This window comes from Saccopteryx bilineata, chromosome 5 (genome assembly GCF_036850765.1).
Source record: "Saccopteryx bilineata isolate mSacBil1 chromosome 5, mSacBil1_pri_phased_curated, whole genome shotgun sequence".
Classification (NCBI taxonomy): Eukaryota; Metazoa; Chordata; class Mammalia; order Chiroptera; family Emballonuridae; genus Saccopteryx; species Saccopteryx bilineata.
Genome location: NC_089494.1, coordinates 195936700 through 195964347, shown reverse-complemented (window position 1 = coordinate 195964347; position 27648 = coordinate 195936700). Strand labels below are relative to the sequence as shown.

General features: G+C 38.9%; 1 protein-coding gene across 2 annotated transcripts in view; it reads right to left on the bottom strand.

Moving 5' to 3' along the window:
- Positions 1-1172: 1172 nt before the first annotated feature.
- The window catches only part of KLHL8 (kelch like family member 8), a 53536-nt gene continuing 27060 nt past the window's right edge, over positions 1173-27648 (bottom strand). For both annotated transcript variants that reach the window (XM_066279740.1, XM_066279739.1), the window contains 6 exons: positions 20198-20341; positions 18761-18872; positions 9789-9957; positions 9413-9572; positions 5909-6110; positions 1173-5681 (listed from right to left, as the gene is read on the bottom strand). In XM_066279740.1, coding sequence (XP_066135837.1) covers positions 5558-5681; positions 5909-6110; positions 9413-9572; positions 9789-9957; positions 18761-18872; positions 20198-20341 — 911 coding nt within the window. In that variant the 3' untranslated portion in view covers positions 1173-5557. The remainder of the gene's footprint in view (positions 5682-5908; positions 6111-9412; positions 9573-9788; positions 9958-18760; positions 18873-20197; positions 20342-27648) is intronic.

Here is a 27648-nt window from a genome sequence, read left to right as displayed (position 1 = left end):
ATCGGGACAAGGCTCCAAGTTACCCAGCCAGGCCTAAGACTGTTTACTTCTGAAAAAAATGTTTTCCCGTGAATGAAAGCATTCTTTGAGGACAGATTTCACCTGTGATAAGCATAAAATATTTTGAATCAAGTCCTAGATATACACAAGGCCCTAATCAAATTAGGACCTTGCTCAAAATTAATGTCTATTATGAGATCAATTCTCTTAGATGACTTACAAATGGACTCTCCAGGCTATTTTTTCACAGAGGAGTTTCAGAAAAGTTTTTAGCAATGGCATCATAGCTAAAAAACAAAAACAAAAAAACACCCCCAAATTATAGCTTTATAAGGTTTCTAGTCAGGACAACATTCATCTTAATGAATAAAGAATCCCATTTCTATATAATACAAGTCAGCAACTGCTACAGACAATTGCTTACTTAATCAATCACTAAGGTTAATGAAATGAAACTAGTTTTATGAGTTACCTTTAACTTTTGTTAAGGGTAACAAAAATCTTCCTATTTTCAGTTAAACAAAAAGATCCTTTTTATTAGAAAAATGCTACAGCCAACCTACTAAATATATTTGTATTTGATAGATGGAATATAATTACGTTTTGATATGATTCTATAAAAGTAATCAAACAGTGAGAAGCAAAGTTATTCTGACCTTATAGAGTTCCTATTCATAATAGATATATGCTATGTATTTAATCAACAAATAGCACTGATATGAACCCAACTCTTTGATCTCAGTACTTGATAGTGTACATTTTTTATTTACTCTAGAGTATTACTACACAAATTTACATATGGTTTAAAGAAAGTATTATACTGAAGTTTCATTGCCATTTGTAACTCCACATAAAGGGGAAAAAGAGACAGAGTCAGTGACATCACAATAATTTTTTTTTTTTTTTTGTATTTTTCTGAAGCTGGAAACGGGGAGAGACAGTCAGACAGACTCCCGCATGCGCCCGACCGGGATCCACCCGGCACGCCCACCAGGGGCGACGCTCTGCCCACCAGGGGGCGATGCTCTGCCCCTCCGGGGCGTCGCTCTGCCGCGACCAGAGCCACTCTAGCGCCTGGGGCAGAGGCCAAGGAGCCATCCCCAGCGCCCGGGCCATCTTTGCTCCAATGGAGCCTTGGCTGCGGGAGGGGAAGAGAGAGACAGAGAGGAAGGAGGGGGTGGGGGTGGAGAAGCAAATGGGCGCTTCTCCTGTGTGCCCTGGCCGGGAATCGAACCCGGGTCCCCCGCACGCCAGGCTGACGCTCTACCGCTGAGCCAACCGGCCAGGGCACAATAATTTCTTTTAAAAGGCTGATATGAGAAAACACTAACATACTTAACTGATAAGACATGAATTCGATTCTAAACAAATGGAGAAAAAAAGGAACAAAAAATTTTCACATTTACCATTTGCAAGAGTAGTTTATGCAATTTCAACAATCTCAACTAGGCATTTAACAATATTTTAAATTCAAAATACATTTAGGAATTAAAATAATAATAGAGGAAATACAAAGTTTATTCAAACATTTAAAAAATAATCACTTGTACAGAAGATAGTGAAATGTCAAAAACAATTATCAAGTAATGTTTTTATTTTTTATTGATTTTAGCCAGAGAGGGAGAGAGAGAGAAACATCAATCCGTTCCTTTTTGTGTCCTGACCAGAGATTGAACCAGCAACCTCGTGCTTCTGGCCAATGCTCTAACACAGTGGTCCCCAATCCCCGGGCCGCGGACCGGGACCGGTACCGGTCCGCAGAGAAAGAATAAAAATGACCAGATTCCCTCTGTTACATCCGTCTAAGACTCACTCTTGATGCTTGTCTCGGGCACATGATACATTTATCCGTCCCACCCTAAAGGCCAGTCTGTGAAAATATTTTCTGACATTAAACCGGTCCATGGCCCAAAAAAGATTGGGGACCACTGCTCTAACCAATGGAGTTCAGGTAACCTGTTTTTAAAGTGGCAGTGCAATATAGGAAAGCAGCAGCTTTAATGACTATATATATGAGAGAATCACACAAAAGCACCTAGAAATATATCTTGAAGAAGTAATATGCAAATTTTCACTTTTCCTTTTTTCCATTTACAATTTCAAAATTTAGTTCTTACATATCACTTTTTGGTAAGCACTATCAACATCAGTTAAAGTAACAGGCCTAACAATTAAGGAGTCACTGTTGAATATTTCATCTCTTTAAAACTATCATCATCTTTCAATTACAATACAATTCCTTTAGTCTGATTCTCATTTCACATCCCAGAGAATGTGTTTAATAAAGAGACTGTGCATACTGATTCCACTGTCTATCTTTTCGTACCATTGTTGGGTCATTGAGGTCTCTGCTTCTGACTGCCTGCACAGAATGTAACAGACAGCCACATCTTCCATTCACAGTGGTACCTTGACACACAAGGTTAATTAGTTTCATGGCCAAGCTTGTGACTCAATTTGCTTGTGTGTCAAATTGAATTTCCCCATTTAAATTAATGGGAATGCAATTAATCCTTCCGGCCCCCAAAAACCACATGGATTTTTTTTATGCTTTTAAATAAGAAAATGTACTCTATTAATAATACACATACATATACATAACAAGAGAAGGTAAAGAAATAAACTGGTTTATGAAGTGTATTTACTTTCAAGGTCAGGCGAAGATGCTGGTGGAGGGGGAGGAGACTGGCGGAGGAGGTTATCGTTTTGTGTGCTATCGCTTAACCTAACTTACTCTCTACACACTTCATGCTACATTTAATTGCAAAATTTCACTTACACACTACATATGTAACTTTATTGCTATTTTTTTTACTTTGCTTAATCATCATCATTTTCTTCACTGACTTTTGGCTTTTTTGCCACACTTTCCTTGCTTTCACTTAGAAGCTGTTTCAACAAAAACCTTTCCATGGAAGTTTGTTTCTTCCTCTCTTTTAGAATGTTCAGCAGGCTACCAGGTGGAGGGTGGCGGAAGCTCATGATTCAAATATCCACTCATGACTTAAAGCAAAAAATCCCACAAGTGACTGCTCGTCTCTCAAACGGCTCGTGATTTAAAGTGCTCGTGGTTAAGGTGCCACTGTGCTTCACTTGACTTCTCCCGTGAGTTCATACTTTATGGGTAGTTGGGGTACCAACTTAGTATGTCAGGTGACTATGGTATAAAAGAAAACAGAACTGGAAATGTAACATGTTTATGTTCCTAAACTCTACACACATGACAAAGGCAGAAATGTTTAAGAAAAACACATTTTAAATAATCTTAGAAATAGGATCAAAATCCTCTTCATCAAAATAAACATAACAAACATACTAGTCACCACAGCTAGACAAGCACTGTAATACAGGAATGCCATTAGATATGAGAAACACACAGCTGAAGCCAGGTTTTCTTTTATTTTTTACAGAGACAGAGAGTCAGAGAGAGGGATAGATAGGGACAGACAGACAGGAACGGAGAGAGATGAGAAGCATCAATCATTAGTTGTTTGTTGTGACACCTTACTTGTTCATTGATTGCTTTATCATATGTGCCTTGACCGCGGGCCTTCAGCAGACTGAATAACCCTTTGCTTGAGCCAGCGACCTTGAGTCCAAGCTGGTGAGCTTTTGCTCAAACCAGATGAGCCCAAGCTCAAGCTGGCGACCTCGGGGTCTCGAACCTGGGTCCTCCGCATCCCTGTCCGACACTCTATCCACTGCGCCATCTCCTAGGTCAGGCTGAAGCCAGGTTTTGAGATGGGATTCTCTGTATCCAGCAGATGCAGCCAGTCTAGTAATTGCTAAATGTATAGAGGTAAATGCTTTGGGACTGACTGAAATATGGTAATAGTTACATGAGAACACTGCTTCAGATTTAGCAATGACATAGAAACTTGCCCATAGGCTCACAGAAAAAGAATGCCATAATTTGGGAACTTTTAAATCTGCTTCATGAAAGATCTTTCTCTGCTAGTCTGAGCCCTCTTACAGCTTTTTTTCTTTTCTGTGGGGGGAGGTGCTCTATTACATTCAATAGGCACTGGCTTTTGTACTGTGGCATTTTGACCTACTGCACCGATAATCTCAGTTTGCTACTTAATAAGGACCATAGAGCTACCCGGCAGTGACCTTCAGGGCTGGCTACATGGGGTTAGTGTTATTCCCTGCACTGCTTCCTTGCGAACCAGTGACTTATACTGAATTCCAAGGCATGACTAAAGTAAAGCTTAGGAAGGCCTAGAAGAGAGGTACCAAACTACATTGTAAACACAAAATAGAATAGTTAAATAGTCCTCATAAATATTTTTATGTATTAATATATATAACAAATAGGCCATTTTATAATGCTGGTTAAAACCATGAAGAGCTGTTAAATCACTAGTTGTATTGCCTGGCTTCAAACTAATGTGCAGAAATGTTTTCAATTAAAGTTCAATAAATATACTGAAGGTAATTAAATAAAATGGGGGAAAAAGTAGTTTCAATCTTTCTCTGTTTTTACCAACATTATCTTTTATTGGTAATGATGGACTTGATCTAATCAGTAAACTACAGTCGATACAGTTTATGTAAAAATGCATTCACTTTCTGATTAATAAATTAATCCAGACTTTGTACTGTTGGAAAAACCAAGATGGTGGCAAATAGCAAAACAGAAAGTTCAAAATCAAACGATTAAGTCAAACAGCGTTGAACAGCTTTTCAGCCCCCCAGTGGGGAGTCGTGTCATCAGCACCGCTCCCTCTCGCCCTCTCAAGGTCTCCTGACTGCAGCACTACAACACTATCAGCTTGAAAGCCTTCTTCTAATATTTACTCTGCTTCCATTTTTGATTATGAAAAAAATTTCTTTTTGTATGAAATGAAAAAATAAAAGTGTACATTCATTCATATGGAATTAGTTCAGTTATATCTTCTGGTGTCCTAGCAATACAAACTGGAAGTAAGATCTTATATAACATTCCTATTAGCTTCAGAAAATGTAGCCAAGTGGCACGGAGAAAGAGAAAACACTTGTTTCTCCTTCTGCAAATATCCAAGAGACAGAAAAATCAACACCTAGAAAAAAGCAAGGCATAAATTTATCAGTCCCAAGCAGAACTGCTCTTCAAAAGGAGGTCCTTCATGTATCCTGACATCCTGGTGTTGATGAATAGATTCTAATCTCCCCTCTAAGAAAAGTCCATGGCCTAAGGTTAACAACTTGAGGCAAAAGAAAATGTAAAACTCAGCAAAAGACACTCTTTTGCATTTTGATTCATCCAGTTTTTTAAAAAGGAGATGTCAACATTTGGCACTACTTTAAACATTTTTTGGTGACGGTATGGTTTTAGGTTAGAATGTCTTCCTTCTCTATACAATTATTTGCTAAAGTGGGAAGTATCAAATTTAACTTTATTGCTAATAATTCTTTAGCTACTATTGCAACAGTTGCACTTAGTCACAATACAACAGTTTACATTTAAATAAGATTCTAGTAGTAGTTAAAAATGTTCAAAGATGACCATACAAAATCCTTGTTATCTTTTCTCGGCTATCAGATATGACTAAATTCTTGATGGCTGGAACTCGAATCACATACAGTCAACCACATTATTGGATCCATGACCTACATCTCTAATTTGGCTAGTAAAACAGGCACACACAGCTACACCTGCTCCAGCTCTACAGTGAGACACAGATCCAACAAGCTCCCACCTGCAAAGATAGAACAGAAAGGATGTTATCTTAAACAAACCGTGATTTACATTACTCAAAATACCAAGATAAAAACTGACTAGTATGGGACTGGTTTATAAAGACACCAAGATTCCTGAGGGAGGTAAGATGTCCCAAATGTTTTATACTAACTACATCTAGCAATATTTTAGCACTGTAATCAGTTACTGGAAGATCCCATTAAAGCAAGAGAAAACGAATATTACCTGTTCAGCACTGGATCAAATGCTTCTACTGTATTTAAGTATGCATTGCCATTATGACCACCAACTGCAAAGATTTTGCCCATCACTGTTGCGATCCCCACTCCACCCCTGGGAGTGGTAAGTGCTGCTACATAATCCCATTTGTTGCTTCGAGGGTCATACCGCTCAACTGAGCTCAGAGGAGAATTATCATCAAAACCACCTGCATTGAGAAAAAAATTTTAATAGCATGACATTTTATAGAAATTAACTGCTAAGTCTCAATTCAATTGCTTCTACAAACCCAATCTTTTAAAAAACATGTTAGAAAAGAGAGATAATCAGCCTGACCAGGTGGCGGCACAGTGGATAGAACGTCAGCCTGAGATGCTGAGAACCCAGGTTCAAAACCCTGAGGTCGCCCGCTTGAGAGTGGGATCACAGACATGACCCCATGGTTGCTGGCTCGAGCAAGGGGGTCACTGGCTCAGCTGGAGCCCTCTGGGCAGGGCACATATGAGAAATCAATGAACTACTAAGGTGCCACAATGAAGAATTGATGCTTCTCATCTCTCCCCCTTCTTGTCTGTCTGTCCCACTCTCTCTCCTTCTCTGTCATTAAAAAAATAAAATAAAGAGCTAATCAGAGGAAATATTTCACCTTAATACCTATCACCACTATCAACTCCTGTTAGACATTTTCTACAACTCAAGATAACTGAAACAGTATTTTACCTCATTACTAGGACTAAAACTCTTAAAGTAGGAAAAACCAGAATCCCTGTATCTAAGCAGATAATTTTAGAGAATAGGAAAAAAACTTAGACATTCATAAAATTTTGCCTTAGCCTTCTAGGGGCAAGCAAGACAACACCAAGATTCCTCTCTGTGTGTACATGTGTGTATTATATTTTTAAATAGTAATAGGGTTTGAGAAGGGAATAAACTACATTAAGTCACTTGACTCATTCAGACATAAGTTCAAGTTTTCCAACAGTTTCCTTTACTACTATAACTGCAATCATAATTAAAGAAGGTAATTTTTGCCAAAACTACATCTTCATGCTACATACTCTAGGTGGTGACAGTTTCTATAGATGATTCTAACAATGTTACCTATATTCCTGAGGGTTGAACATAAACTAAACAGTGCTTTTTCCTTTAAAAATAAATATTTCTTTTTAGGTTCCATCTACATGAGTCATAGTTCTCTTTGGTGACTAAGGCCATTTTCCTGAGGACAAAAAGTGGTGTTTTTTTTTTTGTTTTTGTGAGAGAAACAGAGACAGAGAGAGAGGGACAGAGAGGAAGGAGAGAGATGAGAAGCATCAACTGGTAGTTGTGGCTCCTCAGTTGTTCATTGATTGCTTTCTCATATGTGCCTTGACCGGGGGTCTCCAGGAGATCCAGTGACCCCTTGCTCAAGCCAGAGACCTTGGGGTCATGTCAGGATCCCACACTCAAGCTTGCAACCCCATGATCAACTGGCAACCTCGGGGTTTCAAACCTGGGTCCTCAGCATCCCAGGTCGACGTTCTGTGCCACCACCTGGTCAGTCAGGAAGTGTTGATATTATGGTCTTGGTCTGTTTGGAAGCAAGGTCAGTAAAAAGACTATCAACAAAGTCAACTTCACTAATGGCTGTAATTGATTTAATCAACTTAACTGATGTAAAATTCGCCTATTTATGTGCATAATTTGAAGAATTTTAACAAATGTATACAGTACTGTCATCACCACCACAACCATGATATAAAGCAGTTTTTCATTATAATAAAGGGTTTGGTTTTGATTATTGCTCATGCTAATGTAGAAGACTGCGTTCTCCTAACCCTCTTCTGCTCTGGCTCCCTATCCCTTCCCTACATAATGCATACAAACTTATAAGAAAGAATTCAAAGCAGAGGAAAAAGGATGCAATTAGCATGTGAGAAATGTGCAGTTACCTCCAAAGCCTTCTTATTCAAATGAATTATACCTGTTTTAAGTGGAATTTGAAGACTAAGACGGTTTTTATCATATTAACGTTCAACCTGAGTCAGTCTTCTTACACATCTGTTTTAACTATAAGGTTAGATTTAAAAGTAACAGCAAGCCTAACCAGGCACAGTGAATAAAGCATTGACCTGGGATGCTAAGGGCCAACATTCAAAACCCCGAGGTTGCCAGCTTGAGCGTGGGACCACAGACATGACCTCATGGTTGCTGGCTTAAGCCCAAAGTTCACTGGCTCAGCTGGAGCAGGTCAAGGCACATATGAGAAAGCAATCAATGAACAACTAAGGTGTCCCAACTACAAGCTGATGCTCCTCACCTCTCTCCCTTCCTGTCTGTCTGTCCCTCTTTCTCAATCTCACTTAAAATGTTAAAAGCAACAATGAAACTCCTATTGATGTAACTGTAACACATACCAACACTTATGCTGAATAGGGAGCTGTGAGAGGTAGTAAGAGTGTACTGTAAAATCTGATTTCTCACAAACTCGAGTCCAAATTCCATCTGTGTCACTTGTTTAGGCATGTGACTATGAGTAAATTATTCTCTCTCTTTGAGTCTGACTACTTCACAGAACAGCTGTAATCAGGCAATATCAAAAGATAAATTATGTTACTTCTCTTCTTTTTCAATACGCATAAGCACTGGAACATACAGCATTACTTCTATTATTTCAGATATTTAAATGCTAACAATATTCCATTCTCTTATCAAAAACTCTTAAGTTCTCTAACAGCAAACAATTTACATCAGCATAACTATGACGTGTGCTAGTGACAACCTCTCTGAACTCACTACTGATCTCAATATAGCTACCTATGTATCGGGTAACTACAAAGTACCAGATGCAGTTTGAGATGCTTAACATATATATATTAGCTCTAATTCTTAAAACACTCCTGAAAGACAGGCATTATCATCCCCATTTCTTGGTCCTTTAAAGCTTTAATATGGGCATTGAATGGACCAGAAGTAGCATCAATTATGACTTGGGAACTGTTAGAAGTACAGAATCTGGGCTCCTCCTTTGCAGTTTAACAATTTATACTAATATTATTCATATTCATATTAAAGTTTGAGTATGGTTCTGCCCAACTCTGCAATTCAGTAAGTCAGAAAGCAATATGAAGATGCCAGTACCCATTATGCATAGGAAATACCTATTGGTTTGCTTATTCAACATAAGACCCATGAGATGAGAAAAATATGCTTCAGATCTTTAGAGATTTTAGCAAAGCACATTCAATTTGTATCCTTGGCTTAAAAAATATGTATCTTATTTAAAACTAATCCCTTACTTTAGATATACTTGTTACTCCTAGTAAAAACATGGAGGTAGAAGTTTTAAACATAAAAGAGGAATATATAAACAAAAAAGCATGAGTGTGAATCCTAAGAATTCAAAAGCAAGTTTTAGAACTGACTCCATTTGAACCTAAATGCAATATAATTTGTGTTATTTTGTTGTTTTATAACACTATAATTGTATATCCTGTAATAAATTATGCCAGAGAAATACCATCCACTCACCAACAACATATAAGCAACCATGGAGCTCACTAACGCCATTGCCTGCTCTCCGTTGACCCATCTCTTTAACTTCTATCCATTTATCCAGATGTGGATCATACCTCTCCACACTAGATAAAGAAGCTACTCCATCATTGCCACCTACTGCATAAACATGGCTCTAAGTAAAGAGAAAAGAAAAACACATCACATTAGATTTTGAATTGATTTATATATGATCCTGATGGTAGGCCAGAATCTTGAAAGAAAGAGTTTTGTGAAATATGGTGTATATATCAATATGGCATACTAATGATATGAATATACCAGATCTCTTCTTATTTGGTTAGGGATGAGATGCAATGCAATTCAGTGAGCAAGTTGCCACATAACTTACTACTAGAGCCACAGAGCCGACCCCTCCGCGGGGAGTATTCATTGGTGCCACTGTATTCCACTGGTCAGATTCTATGTCATATCTCTCCACATAATTGAAGCAAGTGTTGTCATCTAACCCTCCAATGGCATAAATCGGACCTCCTAAGGAGGCCAAGGCAATTCCTCGCCTGCAAAGATGATTAAGCACACTTCAGCATCCGGGTTTGTTTTCAAAAAACAGGTAGCAAAAAATATATTGTGCTAATGTAAGTCATTCATCATGTTAAACTTCAATGTTTTCCTCCCATTACATTTAGACTTACTGAAGGTTCTGAACAGATGGCTACAGCATGGCCACATGTGGAAGTCTATGTGAACAGTGCCCTCTGGAGTTTTATAATGCATAGCCTACACAGGTTACTTTAAATTCAAATGAAATAATAAACTAAAACCCAACAAAATACTATAAATGGTGTCCAAAACATTCAATTAGTAAAACCTAATTGCATAATTGAGAAGCTGATGAACTGACAGATGGTTTAGTAAGGAGATCAGAAGTCAATGCCATTTCTAAATTCATGTAATTTACAGAGCACATTTTGTTGCAGGGTTTAGATATATCACACAAAAGAACATCAATTTTTGTATTATAACTTTATATTACATTGCTTTACTTATGTAGGGCATTTATTTCTCTCCTCAGAAGAGATTTAACCCATGTTAAAAACTAATTCAGTGTAATGATGATCAGAAAAAGATTACACAAATTTCTTAAAAAACAACATTGCAACAATCAAAAGTTGAACTATTCTAAAACTATTATCTGTCACTGGCTTGGTTTGTACTTTGAATAAAGTAGTGTATTTTGTAAATCGCTAATACTTTGCTTCTTCATCTTTAACCCATTTGAGACAGGAGTAGACACAGCTGATATTAATGAGTTAATATAGGCAAAACACCAAGAACTGCGACTGGCCCATATTTAGTGCTATGTATTAGTTACGGTCACGTGGTGAGAACAGCTGTTCTACTGAGATTCTAACTTGAAGTTTACCAAAAGAATATCCTAGAAAGAATTCTCAAGAATTATGTTGTCATTCATTTTCAGTCACCTTACCCTCTTTCCTCCTGAGTCTAAAGCAATGACTTATAAAATACTGTGGTTATAAAAATATTCAGGTGTGTGAACACATGTGCATTCTAGGAACATAAGGTTGTGATAGCAGAAGTAATTGTGCCTATTAATTCTTCCTCTCCCTTCACACACCAAAGCACAAGAGTATATGACATTCACAATTTCCTATTCCTAAAAACTCTTCCCTTGATTTTTATGACATCACATGTTGGAGTTCTCTCATACATCTCTGGCTGGTGCTTTTCAGCTTCTTTTATCAGTGCTTTCTTCTCTACTCCATCATTAAATTATGAGCCCCCTCAGACTTCTTATTACCTTATCCTCTCTCACTGTAAGAGATCTCATTTTTTTCATGGAGTTATAATTCAAGTATATATTTCCAGATATATATGCAATTTCTACCACTAATCTGTCTTGCTGGCTCTTCAACATTAAGTTGAATCTGAAATGAAACTGTCTACTTCCCTGTGATAGGCAGACTTTTAAGATGTCCTCAACAGGATATTTACCCTCTAGTTTTCGTTTATGACATGCTACATTATACGGCAAAGGGGAGATTACCTGAGTATCTGCTACACAAGCCGTATAAAAGTGGAGAGGTTTATCCAGCTGGTAGCAGAAGACAAGTCAGAAACTTAAAGAATAAGATAAGAGTCCACATGCCACTGTTTGTTTGACAACAGAGGAGACCACTTGGGAAAAAAAAAACCCTGAGTGAGGTCTCTAGGGGCTGAGAGTAACCTCTGGCCTGACCAATAAAATGAGAAATAAAAATGAGAAACTCAGCCTGACCAGGCGGTGGCGCAGTGGATAGAGCGTCAGACTGGGATGTGGAAGGATCCAGGTTCGAGACTCCGAGGTTGCCAGCTTGAGCGCAGGTTCATCTGGTTTGAGCAAAAGCTCACCAGCTTGGACCCAAGGTCGCTGGCTTGAGCAAGGGGTTACTCGGTCTGCTGAAGGCCCGCGGTCAAGGCACATATGAGAAAGCAGTCAATGAACAACTAAGGTGTCACAATGCGCAGCGAAAAACTAATGATTGATGCTTCTCATCTCTCTGTTCCTGTCTGTCCCTGTCTATCTCTCTAACTCTCTCTCTGTTTAAAAAAAAATGAGAAACTCAGTCCTACAATCACAAGGAATGGAATTCTATTAATAATCTTAATGACTCTGGAAGCAGTTTCTTCCCCAGAGCCTCCAGATAAGAGCCTTGCCCAGCCTACACCTTGATTTGGCCGTAAGCAGAAAACCCAGTCAAACCTGTGGGGTATCTGACCTATGGAACTGTGAGCTAATACATGGATATTGTTTTTAGTTGCTAAGTTTGTGGTAATTGGTTACACAGCAATAGAAAACTAACAGACCCATCACAGACAAAACAAAAATCTTATTCTGTTCACTGTCTTGTTTTGCCTAATGCAGAAAAGTGTATCACTGTCTGCTTACAGATGCTTAAGCCAGGAACGGAAGGATCATCCTTGCCTCGACCTTATTATTCTTTCCAGCTCCCACTCCTTTAGTTCAAGCCACCCTTATTTCTTGACTGAAATATTACAATAATCCTTTTGGTCTCTCAGACTGTTTTCACTCTGGTCCTTTTCAAAACCTTTCCCATTTCATATGCAGAGGATCTTAGAAATTAGAAATGTGATTCTATCATTCCCTTGCTATTCATGTGTGTGTGTGTGTGTGTGTGTGTGTGTGTGTGTGTGTATTTCAAAGCCTAGATTAAAAAAACTAGATAAAATAAACCTGGGCAAACCTGAAAGGCCCTCATTCTTTGCTTCCGGTTTCAGCCTTATTTCTTGACACTATTCCCTTGGCTCTCACCCACACTTGATGTCTTTCATGCTCTGTACTTGTTCACCTCCAGATTTTCAAAGATTCTCCATCTCCTTCCACCCACCACCATTTAATTAGGCTAAATTATTCTCTCTCTTCAGATCTTAGGTTAGTTCATTAACATCTTGGCCCTGGCCAATGGCTCAGTGAATAGAGCATTGGCCTGGCATTCAACTCCTGGTCTCCTGAGCACACAGGAGAAGTGACCATCTGCTTCTCCTCACCCTCTCTTTCCTTCCTGCAGCAAGTGGCTGGATTAGTTTGAGCATGGCCCTGGGTACTGAGGACAGTTCTGTTAAAGCGTATCAGCCTCAGGCACTAAAAATAGCTCAGTACTCGAGTGCCGGTATCCACAGATGGGGTTGCCGATGGATCGCAGTCAGGGTGCATGTGGGGTATGCCTCACTATCTCCCTTCCTCTCACCTGTTAAAAAAAGGCTCTTTTCCACTCTATAACACCCTTTGCTTACCCTGTACAAACATTACTACTGCTCTTGTAAGCATGTCTTTATTTATATTTTCCCTCCTAGAATGTAAGCTCTACAGAAGTAAGAACATTGGCTGTCTTATTTATTGCTGTAGCTTCAGTACTCAGTGTGTCTTGCAATGGTCACTTAACTGGTATCTGTTGAATAAATAAACCCATAGAGATGCTCTGTTAGAATGAGGGAGTTTCAATAAAACCACACCACCATCTATTTTAGTGTAAAGATGAAAAAGAAGGCAAGAATAGTAAAGAAAACCAGATATTTTACATGTGAATATGGCCTTTGGAATACATACTCAAAAAATGATTTGGGGAAATACAAACTGTAAGCAAATAATATGACAAAATCTCTTATTTTTTATATAGTTGAATAGCTACTGTTAAATGCTCAGGGTGTGTTTTAGGAGATTAAAGAAATTTGCCTGACCAAGCAGTGGTGCAGTGGGTAGAGTGTAAGTCCAAGATGCTGAGGACCCAGGTGTGAAACTCCAAGGTCACCGACTTGAGTGCAGGCTCATCTGGCTCGAGCATGGGGTCACTGGCTTGAAGCCCAAGATTGCTGGTTTGAGCAAGGGGTCACGGCTCAACTGGAGCCCCTGAGTCAAGCCACACATGAAAAAGCAATCAATGAACAATTAAGGAGCTACAATGAAGAACTGATGCTTCTCATCTCTCCCCCTTCCTGTCTGTCTGTCCCTTTCTCTCTCACACTAATGAAAAAACAAGATTAAAGAAATTCAACTGCTATTTTGCTAGAGAAGTTTCATTCAATTTTTGGCTAAAAACTTGCTTAGTATGATAAAGAGGCAAGAGCATAAAGATTAAAAATCTTACTTTGGAGTTTTCTCCCTTATTTTAATTAGTGCCTACAATTTAAGCTATTTATTTGTAGTTACCATGTAACATAAATCAAACCCTATTAAAGTGTTAAAATGTCACTTGTAGACAGTGGGAGGTAACAGCATATTTTGATAATCAGTTTTTTCCTTACGAGTCTTTCTCCTCATGAGAAAAAAAAGGATAAAAATCTCTTTTTTAGCAGAATTCTTTTCACAGTTCTAATCTTTCATACTTATAATACATGAAGTAACTCAGCTAAAAATATTTGTAGTTGATGTTAAACTGATAAGAGAATAGAAAAGTAGATTGCAATGTATCCCATGTGAAGTTTAACTTAAAATCGTTTGTTTTGGTAGCAAGTCATTTTTAACTCATAGAATGTTGCTGTAGTTTACAAACCATACAAACCGTAATGTTTGAAGTTAGGTTTTGTTTGAGTTTGTTTAAAATAAAATTGGAATAGAGATCTTCTGATTTTTGTTCTCTATACAAAACTACTCCTAAGCAGTGTTTTGAATAATTCCTCAGCCCCTTTTTTTTCCTTTATTACATTTTCCCTCTGAAACAAAGAGGCAGAATTATTGTAGTACCTAGGTATGTAAGTTAATTAAGCTCAGACTTTGAAATCCCCACCCTATTTGCTGAATTTTAAATTGAAAAAAGACAAAGTATTCTAATTTAATTTCCCATTTGGCGTGAAAACATGTTCTCTTTCTGACATATTCATATATAACTCTAGTAATTGGAAGATATTATAGTATTATGTTGAACTATACATAAATATTTATTCCCTCCTTCTAAAGCACCACACATCTCTAAAAATATCTAGATACTTTTTTAAGTGCTTATGTCTCCAGCACTTAAAGACCAAATCCCTTGGTTTTCAGCTTTCTTACTAACCTACTAGTCTGTACGTACATACAGCCCACGTTTATAACAATTTTTCTGCAGCCCTATATATACGATAATTACTTTCATATTATAAACATATTACTGCACAGCCTGACCAGTGGTGGCACAGTGGATAAAACATCGGCCTGGGAAGCTGAGGACCCAGGTTCAAAACCCAAAGTCACTGGCTTCAGTGCAGGCTCACCAGCTTGAGCACGGGGTTAGCGGCTTGAGTGTGGGATCATTGATATGATCCCAGGGTCACTGGCTTGAAGCCCAAGGCTGTTGGCTTGAGCAAGGGGGATCTGGACCCTCCATCCCTGTCAAGGTATATAGGAGAAGCAGTCAACGAACAACTAAAGTGCCACAACTATGAGTTGATGCTTCTCATCTCTCTCCCTTCCTGTCTCTGTCAGCCTCTCTAAAAAAAAAAAAAAAAAATTACTGTACTAACAAATTATGTTCTTTATAAAACATACCCTTAAATAAATTTGAAATGATGAAATTAAGAATGTACCTAGAATCTCATTTTTCATTCCCTCACCCCAAATGATACTGCATGTCCCACTTTGAGACCACAGCTATAAATATGGAGAAATCAGCATAAAGAACAGTACACACTACAATCTCGCTTGATCTAAAGGCTTCGATTCTCTAAATGTAGTAAACTATATTATATTTGTTTTTTTCCTTCATATATATATATTTTTAAAATTTATTTTATTTTATTTTTTTACAGGGACAGAGAGACAGACAGGAATGAAGAGAGATGAGAAGCATCAATTATCAATTTCTCGTTGCGACACCTTAGTTGTTTATTGATTGCTTTCTCATATGTGCCTTGACCGTTGGCCTTCAGCAGACCGAGTAACCCCTTGCTTGAGCCAGCGACCTTGGGTCCAAGCTGGCAAGCTTTTTGCTCAAGCCAGATGAGCCTGCGCTCAAGCTGAGGACCTTAGGGTCTTAAACCTGGATCCTTCTGCATCCCAGTCCGATGCCGTATTCACTGTGCCACCGCCTGGTCAGGCCCTTTCTTTATATTTTTTTAAGAGCTGTGCTTTATATTGGTTTGGGTACATTTTCCATATGAAACATAATCACGCATCTTACTTCCCACTATGCTATACTGTTGTAATTGATTTTTTAAAAAATAAGTAGATTTTAACCTATAATGCCAATTTTAATATTTCTAGGTTTCACCTCTAGATCTACAGCAGGGTTTCTCAACCACAGTTGTGCTGAGATAATGGTGCCACAGTTGGAAAACAATGATGTAGAGGGTGTTTTGTCTACTGAGTTTCTGAATCCTGATTTCACCACATATTAGCTATCCTTCCACTTAAGAATATTTAAAAATTTGGTATTCAAGTCATTTAAAAAATTCTGAACAGGCTAGTCAATATTTACTAAGTCATATCACTAAAAATCTTCCTCCCCTTTAGACTGATCCATTTATCAACACATATTTCAAATTATTGTGGATAAATATTTGAAATATTAATACTTTTGATAAAAATAATGATAGAAATTTTGGTATACAGTATTTTATCATGTTAAAATACATATACCTTAGTTCTAAAGCCATTACTTTGGCCCTGGCCGGTTGGATCAGTGGTAGAATGTTGGCCTGGCATATGGACATCCTGGGTTCAATTTCCAGTCAGGGCACACAGAAGCGACCATCTGCTTCTCCACCCTTCCCCCTCTTCCTTTTCTCTATCTCTCTCTCTTACTTCCCCTCCTGCTGCCATGCATCGGTTGAGCAAGTTGGGCCCGGGTGCTGAAGATGGCTCCATGGCCTTGCCTCAGGCTTAACTAAAATAGCCTGGTTGCTGAGCAATGGAACAACGGCCCTAGATAGGCAGAGCATCCTCCAGTAGGGGGCTTGCCAGTAGATCCCAGTTGGAGAGCATGTAGGAGTCAGTCTCTGCCTCCCTGCTTCTCACTTAAGACAAAAATTAATAATAATTAAAAAATAAATTAAGCCATTATTGTAACAGGGAAACACTAGAGACATTTCCATCAAGCTCAGGAACAAGGCAAAAAACCCCACTATCTTAAATTATTTAGCCAATACAATTAGAAAAGAAAAACCAATTAGAAGCAAAAGAACATGTGGAAAAACTGGCAAAAGTTGAAAAGGTCTACAGATTAATAGTTTTGTATTGACATTAATTTCCCAGTTTCAATCACTGTACTATGATGGTAGAAGATGTCAACATATGGGAGCTGGGTGATGAGTATACAGCAGGATTTCTCTACCTCGGCACTACTGACATCTGGGGCCACATCATCTTTGCTGTAGGAGACTTTCTTGTGCATCACAGGATCTTTAGGAGCATCCCTGGCCTCTCCCAACGAGATGCTAGCAGCACCTCCCTCAACCTCCCTGCCCTGAACCCAAGTTGTGACAACCCAAAATGCCCCAATGTAGTCAAGTGTTTCACAGGGGGAGCAAAATGACTTCCACGTAAGAACCATGAATACACTGGAATTCTACTATTTTTGCAACATTCTAAAAGTCTAAAATTATTTCAAAATAATTTTTTTTAAAAAAAGTCCATGTTCAGGTGTCAGTGAAAACTATAGACCAGTGTTTTTCAACCAGTGTGCCATGGCGCACTAGTGTGCCGTGAGACATGGTCAGGTGTGCTGTGGGGAAATTAAACATGGGTCCCCAAACTATGGACTACATGCCAGATACACCCGCGGAGGCTATTTATCCGGCCCTCCGCCAGCCACCTCCATCTGAAAACAAACATTCCCCTCACAATCCCTCCAGCTATCAGCAACAGGGAGGCACAGGGAACACTCACTGACCAATCTCCTTCTAGGATTCATCCCGACCACTAGCAATGAACCAATAAGCGGCCGCCTCTCATCCACACACAGGAAGGTCCCCGCTTGGCTGCCGTGCATTTGTCATTGTGTGGCCACAGCGAGTAGTTGAAGCTGCTACTCCTCCCCATGGTCCCGATTTTTAATCCTGGTCAGGACTGGAGGTAAATGTTGCCACCACTAGATGAAGCCTCAGCCTCAGCTGGTTATGTCTATCCTGATGGTGTATATAGATATTTGACCTTTTTCTTTTTAAAAGAAGCCCCCGCGAGGGTGATATACAATGCATCAAAATGCATCACAATGTTATCTAACTTTAAAGCTAAAGTTTGCTGATCTTCCTTTGGACAGTTTTTAGTTATCTGTTGCCAAGGAGTTCCCCATTCTGGCCAACAAAGCTATTTTGACATTGCTTCCGTTTTCAACCACATATCTATGTGAGCTGAGCTTCTCAAGCTTGACTGCAATAAAAACTAAAAACAGAGAGAGACTGAGAACTGTTGAGGAAGAGCTTCGTGTGTGTCTTTCTACCATTCCTGCCAGGATATCCCTTTTGTGTTCATCAAAACAGGCCCAGGTTTCACACTAAGTGAGTATAAATACATTTAGAAACTATATTATTAACTATATGTATATGTACTGTGTTAGAGTGTCATTTTGTGTCATTTTGGTAGGTAGTGTGCCCCAGGATTTTGTAAATGTAAAAAATGTGCCGCGGCTCAAAAAAGGTTTAAAATCACTGCTATAAACTATCATTTTCATACTCTAAGATAAGATTCCATCTTTGATGCTCAAGAAAATAAAAAAATTATAACAAAGCATCATAGTGGATGCCTTAACAAAATGTATTTAAGGTATTTAAATGTTCTAAATAAGTAAAAAGTAAAAAATTAACCCTTTCAATCATAGGAAGCTTTCTTCATTTTCTACCAACAAATCAAAATAAATTTCCATGATCTACCTCTTTGTGTTCATTGATGCCTTCATCATCCATTTATTAACGAGAGGATCAAACATCTCCATGCTACCTAAATGTTCATTTCCATCATGTCCACCCACTGCATACACTTTACCTGTCAAATAAAGAAGTATTTTTATTTGATTCCAAATAAATGAAGTTATTTATATATATAATCAATATATAATTAGAACAGCATAATTTTCACCAAGTACTGTTCTGTTCAACATTATGATCAATGTCACTTCCACAGTCAGATAAAAGTAAATGTAAGCTTCTATTTAATAATATGCCTGGAATGTGCTGTTCTACATGAAGTTATCTAAATATTCCAACACTATCCCTTCCTTAGGTTTCCCAACTTTTTATTACTTGGTATATGAAATGAGTAATTATGCTTTCTAAGAATGTTTAGTAAAATGAAAAAATGCTCTTAAAGAAAAATATAAGGCTCTGGCTGGTTGGCTCAGTGGTAGTGTCAGCCCAGTGTGTGGAAGTCCTGTGTTAGATTCCTGGTCAAGGCACACAGGAGAAGCGACCATCTGCTTCTCCACCCCTTCCATTCCCCCCCCCACTCTCTCTCTCTTCTCCTCCCACAGTCATGGCTCACTTGGAGCAAGACGGCCCTGGGTGCTGAGGATGGCTCTATGGCCTCACCTTAGACACTAAAATAGCTCAGTTGCTGAGCAAGAGAGCAACAGCCCAAGATGGGCAGAGCATTGCCCAATAGGGTGCTTGCTGGGTGCATGCGGGAATCTGTCTCTCTGCCTCCCCACTTTCTCACTTAAGGGGAGAAAAAAGAAACAAAAAGAAAAAGAAATAGGTAAAACTTAATATAATATGATCAAACATTTTCTAAATGAAATAAATAAAAATACACACAAAATTTGGAAAGATTACATATCAAAATATTAACTGATTATTTCTGGGTGTTTGGGTCACAGATGATATTTTTATTAAAATGTTTTCATATTTTCCCAAAAAGCATGTATACATTTATTATCAGAATAAAAGTATATAGTTTTTAAAAAGTCTCCTAACCATTTATCCATGGTTTTCTGCAATTAATCACTTTCAGTAACCAGTAAAAAAAAAAAAATTCTCATTTCAATATTAATTAGGTGGGTATAGAAAAATGCTAATATATGATATATTTATTATTTGGGGGGTTCAATAAACATTTTTCTTTAGTTTGATTCTTTTGCAAATATAACTGAGTATAGTTTAACTCCCTTTTCCTTGATACTTATCTCTCGTAAAACAACTACTGTATAGACAAGAGATTGTACACTGACCATCAATGGGCATAAAGCAAGTAAATAATCACCACTAAAATATTTTATTGATATTTTGAAGCATTTTATTATTATTCTCAAAATTCAAATATTTTAAAAGAACATTATAATCATGTGATGTAATTTAAGACAATAGTGAACCCACCTTCCACAGAGATTACACCCACGTGTCGCCTTCGACTATTCATTTCTGGTCCAAAAAACCAGCTGTTTTTGTTGATGGAATAGCATTCAATGCTGCGGAAAGGGTCACCAGACCCACCTCGACCACCTACACAAAACAGCACACCTAAAAGTAAAGCCACAAAATGGAGGTCAATAATCATAGTTCCCTAATTTTTAAAAAATTAGTATGAAAAAAATATTTAGGAAGTCAAATTTTTGATTAATGGTGAAAAAAAATGAGTTATGTAGGTAGCAATGTTCTTGTTACTAAAATATCTAAATTTTTTTGTTCTTCATTTGAATTTCTCAAAGAATAGAATATGTCAGCTACCTCTGTTTGCTAAAATCCCATTATGATATGGTTTAGAGCTTGACCTATTATGTAAAATTGTTCTTGCTAAGGTCAAAACAAGACCCAATAAACTCTTTTCTTTTTAAGTTTTAATTTACTGATTTTAGAGAGAGAGAAAACAAGACTATAGTTGCTTCACTTTAGCTGTTCATTGAATGCTTACGGTATGTGCCCTGACTGGGCAAGGCTAGTATTTCCCATCAGGGACCTCAGCATCCCAGGTCTACACTCTATCCACTGCACCACCACAGGTCAGGTAAGACTCATGAACTCTTAATTTCTTTCTTTCTTTTTTTTTACAGAGACAGAGAGAGAGTCAGAGAGAGGGATAGACAGAAAAGAACAGAGAAAGCTGAGAAGCACCAATCATCAGTTTTTCGTGGCAATACCTTAGTTGTTCATTGATTGCTTTCTCATATGTGCCTTAACCGTGGGGCTACAGCAGAGTGAATGACCCCTTGCTCAAGCCAGCAACCTTGGGTCCAAGCTGGTGAGCTATGCTCAAACCAGATGAGCCCGTGCTGAGCTGATGACCTCAGGGTCTCGAACTTGGGTCCTCTGCATCCCAGTCCGACGCTCTATCCACTGCGCCACCACCTGGTCAGGCAAACTCTTTTTTTTTTTTTAAATTTATTTATTTTTACAGAGGCAGAGATAGACAGGGACAGACAGACAGGAACGGAGAGAGATGAGAAGCATCAATCATCAGTTTCTCGTTGCGCGTTGCGACTTCTTAGTTGTTCATTGATTGCTTTCTCACATGTGCCTTGACCGCGGGCCTTCAGCAGACCAAGTAACCCCCTGCTGGAGCCAGCGACCTTGGGTCCAAGCTGGTGAGCTCTTTGCTCAAGCCATATGAGCCCGCGGTCAAGCTGGCCACCTCGGGGTCTCGAACCTGGGTCCTTCCGCATCCCAGTCCGACGCTCTATCCACTGCGCCACCACCTGGTCAGGCCAAACTCTTAATTTCTTACTGAAAACAACTGCAACATTTTTGTTATTGATTTTAGGGGGGCAGAAGGGGAAGAAAAAGAGAGAAAGAAACATCAATTTGTTGTTCCACTTATTTATGCATTCATTGGTTGATTCTTATATGTGCCCTGACTATGGATTGAACCCACAACTTTGGTATATCAGGACAACGCTCTAACCAACTGAGTTACCTGGCCGGAGCCCACAAGTACAACATTTGATCACTCCATTTTTTAAAGAAATTCCTTAATTCTCTTGATTTCCCTAATATCAAAGTATCCTTTTTTGTCTAATCATTTCTCTCTTTCCTGTTTTCTTTTTTTTTTAAGTGAGAGGAGGGAAAATAGAGAAACAGACCCCCACATGTGTTCCAACCAGGGTCCACCCGGCAACCTGTCTAGGGCCAGTGCTCGTGTGACATTCGAATAAAAGCTATAAAATACATTAATAGGCTTGAGAAAATAACTTAAAAGGAACTGGTCCAGTAAGTACAGCACATTCCCGGAATAGATGAGACCAGACTCCCTAGATGAGACCAGACTCCCAGGATGAATAAGACAGATGAGTCCTAGAGATAGGGAAGTCGTTAGACTCCCAGGATGACTAGGAACTGATGAGTCCTTGAGATAAGGAAGTCATAAAAACTCCTAAGATAGTTAATGTGACCACATCCTAGGGGATAGATAGGGACATTTCCAGCTGGGGGCTTTCAACCGTATGACTGGTTACTAAGGCACATGACTAAAAATTTAATTTGGAGAAGCCAATTGCTAAACGCCAAATCCGCTTCTGTATGAACTGCTTGCTTGCTACGCTATAAAAACCCCTAGACTGTAGGCGCTCGGTGTGGCTCTTGTGACTACCACTTGAGTCCACCCCTGCGCAGGTTTTGTTTTCCTTTGTTTTGTTCTCTATTTCTTTTGGCCATAAAGATTTGTCTTAAACTCTCCAAATGTCTCCAGTGTCTGTTTTACCCGGCGAGTGCTACACTCGAATCAACCCATCTATCCTCAGCACCTGAGGCTGACGCTTAGACCAACCGGAGATCCTCAGAGCCTGAGGTCGATGCCGAGACCAATCAAGCCACTGGCTGCAAGAAGGGAAGAGAGAGAGAAGGGGGACAGGGAGAGGGAGAGAAGCACATGGTGGCTTGTACCCTGACCAGGAATCGAATCCAGGATGTCCGCAAGCTGGGCCGATGCTCTACCCACTAAGCCAAGTGACTAGGGCCTTTCCTGTGTTTCCCATGTTTCACCGTTAGCCTACTTCTCACACACTTCACACTAACATGGGAAAAGTTTACTCCTTTATTTTAAATTCCATCTGAGGGATGGAGAAGAGGAGTAAAGAGGGACAAATATATGGTGATGAAAAATAATTTGACTTTGGGTGATGGATAACAACATAATCAACAGTTCAAGTATCTGATACTATAGAAACGTTTACCTGTAACCTATATACTCTTATTGACCAATGTAACTCCATTAAATTTAATTTTCTAAATAAAATTTTAAAAATCATTCCATCTGTATTATAATGCCTTCCAGTCTATATTTCTAAACCACATTTCCACTTGATGTCCCATAGGCACCTAAACCCATCATGTTCAAAAAGATCTCCCTTCCTCCCATACCTAAACTCTCTCTTCCGTCCCTGAGGTGTCCTTTCTCCCTGGCTGTTCCCACTGCCGCTGCCTTAGTGCAGGCCCTCGTCAGCTCTTCTCCAAGTACCGCAAAACCCTGCCTCTCTTATCACTTAGTCTTTTTGCTTTCAGACTGGCAACGGAAAAATTTAATTAAAAGATTCTTTCAACATCTTTTCACTACCTATATCAGTTAATTTCTTTAAAATATTAGCAATGCCACTAACTTGTACATTTAAAAATGGCAATTTTGGCTGACCTGTGGTGGCAGAGTGGATGTCGACCTGCAATGCAGAGGCTGCCGATTCCAAACCAAGGGCTTGCCAGGTCAAGGTACATACAGGAAGCAACTCCTATGAGTTGATGCTTCCCGCTCCTTCCTCCCTTTCTCTCTCCCTTGCCTCTCTCTAAAATCAGTAAACAAAACCTTTCAAAATAAGTAGATAAAAATAAGCATGGCGACCTCAGTGTTATTCCAAGCACACCTTGGAGATGCTGCAGGTACAGTCCAGGCCACTGCAGCACAGCCAGCTCACAAGTAAGCCAGTCACACGGAGTGTCTGCTTCCCAAATGTATATGACAGCTATGTTTAGACTGTACTGTAATATACTAAGTGTGCAATAGCCTGAGGTCTAAAAAATGTACACACTTTAATTAAAGATACTTTTTGCTAAAAACACTAACCATCATCAAAGCCTTCAGCAAGTTGTAATCTTTCTTTCTGTTGGCAGGTCTTACATTTTTCCAAAAAAATTGCAATTATCAGCAAAGCTCAATATAAGTATGCTTATATATGTGACCACAATTAACAAGAAACTAAAATTTTAGTATGGTTCACTAAAGGCATAGAAACACTGATTGTGGGGCCTTGCCCCCTGTTTCTGATTCAGTAGGTTTGTGGGAGGTCCAAGATTGTAGCTCTAACAAGTTCCCAAGTGAATGCTAATGCTGCTGGTCCGCGGGCAACCACTTCCTTCCCTGTCTGAGAATCCATTCCCTACAAAATAAAGACTGAGAACTGCACGAAGGCTTGCAGTGCCTAACCTTTTCTCCCTCTTTCTCTTAAAACTTCAAGGTCCTGCAACACGTATATACTATAGTTAGTGCTCAACCTTGATGTTCTGGTAGCAACTTTTTGGTAACTATCATTCTCTTAATATGCCTGTCATGTGCTAGGCATTCAATAAATAGAAAGTGAACAGAATATCCCTTTCCCTAAGTGGTACCCAGAAAAACACCTATATATTATTAAAGACCAAGACTGAAGTTTATTTATTTATTTTTTTAATAAAACCTTTTCTGACCTTTGCAAGGTAAAAATAGCCAATCTTTTCTTTGTGCTTCCCACTATAGTTTATGATTATATCAAAGTATTTCAGCCCTGGCTGGTGGGCTCAGTGGTAGATGTCGGCCCAGCATGTAAATGTCCTGGGTTCAATTCCTGGTCACGGCACACAGTAGAAGCAACCATCCGCTTTTCCATTTCTTTCCCTCCCTCCTTTCTCTTTCTTTCTTCTTCTCCAGCAACCATGGCTCAATTGCTTAGAGTGCATCGGCTCTGGGCACTGAAGATGGCTCCCTGGAGTCTCTGCTACAGGTGCTAAAAATAGCTTGGTGAGAGCATGGCCCTAAATGGGTACAGCTTCAGCCCAGATAGGGGTTGCTGGGTGGATCCCAGTAAGGGTGCCTGACGTATCTATCTCCTGTCCTCTCACTTAGAAAAGAAGGAAAAAAAAGCATTTGTAATACTTTATTACATTTATTTATTCACGTTTATTTCCCTACATCAAATGGCAAGTTCTCTCAAAGCAGGGCTGGCTATCTGTGCTTGCATTTCTAATGCCTAACCTAGAACCCTGCACTTCGTAGGCAATAAATGTTTGTTGAATGACTGAAGAAATGAATGAAAAGAACTGCATGGGCTATCTTTTCCAACTAATTCAATATTTTAAGTCAGAAAAAATTTAAATCAGAAGAGACTTTAAAAATCATACAGTCAAAATTGTTTATAAATACATCAAGCCTTTAGAAATTAAGAAACCTGCCCAAACTACAGATGTTGAATGGTACTGCTAGAATTATAATCACAGAATATAACCCCAATCATTGATGAGATTTTCTTTAGATGGAAATCAGCATTTTGGCTACATAGGTGGCCTAGGAACATGACATGGAAGAAAAGGAAACTCAGAACGAAGCATAAGAACAGGCTCTGCTATTTCTCTGTGCGGCCTTGAGCATATTTACCCTCTCTGATTCTCAGATTCCTCACCCACAAAATGGAATAACAACTACCTCATAAGGATCAGCCTGACTAGGCAGTGGCGCAGTGGATAGAGCACTGGACTAGGACACGGAGGACCCAGGTTCGAAACCCTGATGTTGCCAGCTTGAGCGAGCGTGGGCTCATCTGGTTTGAGCAAGGCTCACTAGCTCGAACCCAAGGTGACTGGCTTGAGCAAGGGGTCACTCGGTCTGCTGTAGCCTCCTGGTCAAGGCACATATGAGAAAGCAATCAATGAACAACTAAGGTGCTGCAACAAAGAATTGATGCTTCTCATCTCTCTCCCTTCCTATCTGTCCTTATCTGTCCCTCTCTCTGTCTCTGTTACACACACAAAAATAAAACAATTACCTCATAAGGATCAAATCCTTCACTAAAACCACCTTCATTAAGTTTTTGCAGTCATGTATGAAATAATGTACATGAAGGTCTGGCATATGTCTGGCATAGAGCCTAGACTGCCAAGATGTTGTCTGAATTCAAACCTAAGTCTGAAGGAAGTCATGAAATATCTTGACATCCTAAAACAGGATTCACAAGTAAAAGAAATGCATACTTTAAAATAATTTAATTACTGAAATCAACCTATAAAAAAGAAAAATAAATCAGCAGTCCTTTTCCTGTTAAAATTATTTAGAACTACTTTCTTCAGAGGCAGATCTATGACATTCAAATTTTCTTCATATTATCTGGATAAAAATTCCACTATTTTATCTGGATAAAAATCAGATATTGCCCTCTTGTTTTTAGGCTATTCCATAGGTGTCTTCCCCCCCCTTTTTTTCTTGAATGAGACAGGAAGAGAGAGAAATGAGAAGCATCAACTCTTCGTTGAGGCACCTTAGTTGTTCATTGATTGCTTTCTCATATGTGTCTTGATCAGGTGACTCCAGCCAAGCCAGTGACCCCTTGCTCAAGCCAGTGACCTTGGGCTTCATACCAGCGACCTTTGGGCTCAAGCCAGCAACTGGGGTCATATCTATGATTTCATGCTCAAGCTAGTAACCCCACACTCAAGCTGGTTAGCCCATGCTCAAGCCAGTGACCTCGGGGTTCTGAACCTGGTTTCTCAGCTCCCTGGCCGATGCTCTATCCACTGTGCCACTGTCTGGTCAGGCCAGGTGTCTTTTTTTGTTAACTATATTAGGTAGCAGCAAATTTTGAGAAAGGCTCTGTTAAGACTGCTGATACCTGAATTCTTAGACCTCATTTATTTTCCCTCATTCCTAATATATTCTTTATATTTATAAAGAGTAACGTAAGTGAACATGAACTTGGGAAAAGATAATGTCTGAAAATTTGGCAAATAAGTGTAACAGCATGCCTCCTGAAAAATTAGTTTCAGATTTTAAGAGTTTAATATGGTATGTTACACAAATGTTAGATTTAGTACCTTTCTCTTGATATGATAAAATGCAAAAAAACAAGTATTGAAGCATATAAGATGAGTCAAACTCCATGCTTAGCACTATGAATACAAATAAGATACTACCTGGCTTTGAAGGGCTCAAAATATATCAAATAAATAAATTTCAATGCAACACAGTAAAATAAAATAAGTGCAAAAGTGTTTTAAAAGCACAAATGACAGGAACTAACTAAATCTATCCAGAAGAGTTAACAGTGGTCGGCAAACTCATTAGTCAACAGAACCAAATATCAACAGTGCAATGATTGAAATTGCTTTTGAGAGCCAAGTTTTTTAAACTTAAACTATATAGGTAGGTACATTCCTTATCGAGGTAGCGCCCGCACGTGGTATTGTGTGGAAGAGCCACACTCAAGGGGCCAAAGAGCCGCATGTGGCTCGCGAGCCGCAGTTTGCCGACCAGAGAGTTAGGACAATCACAAAATAAGGGACATTTCAGCAGGCTCTTCAGAGTTACAAGACTTGTAATGACTTGTTTATTTTTTTATTGAACTTATTGGGGTGACATTAGTTAATAAAGGTTATATAGGTTTCAGGTGTACAATTCTATAATACATTATCTGTCAGCGACTTTTAAAAAATTTAGCATATTGGTAAAACTATTTGAATCATGTACAGTAAGAATTCATCAATAACCTTATTTGCAAATTATTACTCTAAAGCAATCAGATACTAATCATCTTACAGTTAAGTCTGGGCTTACAAAACCAACTCTCAAATACAACAACCGCCTTCCAGCACAGTTGATAAAT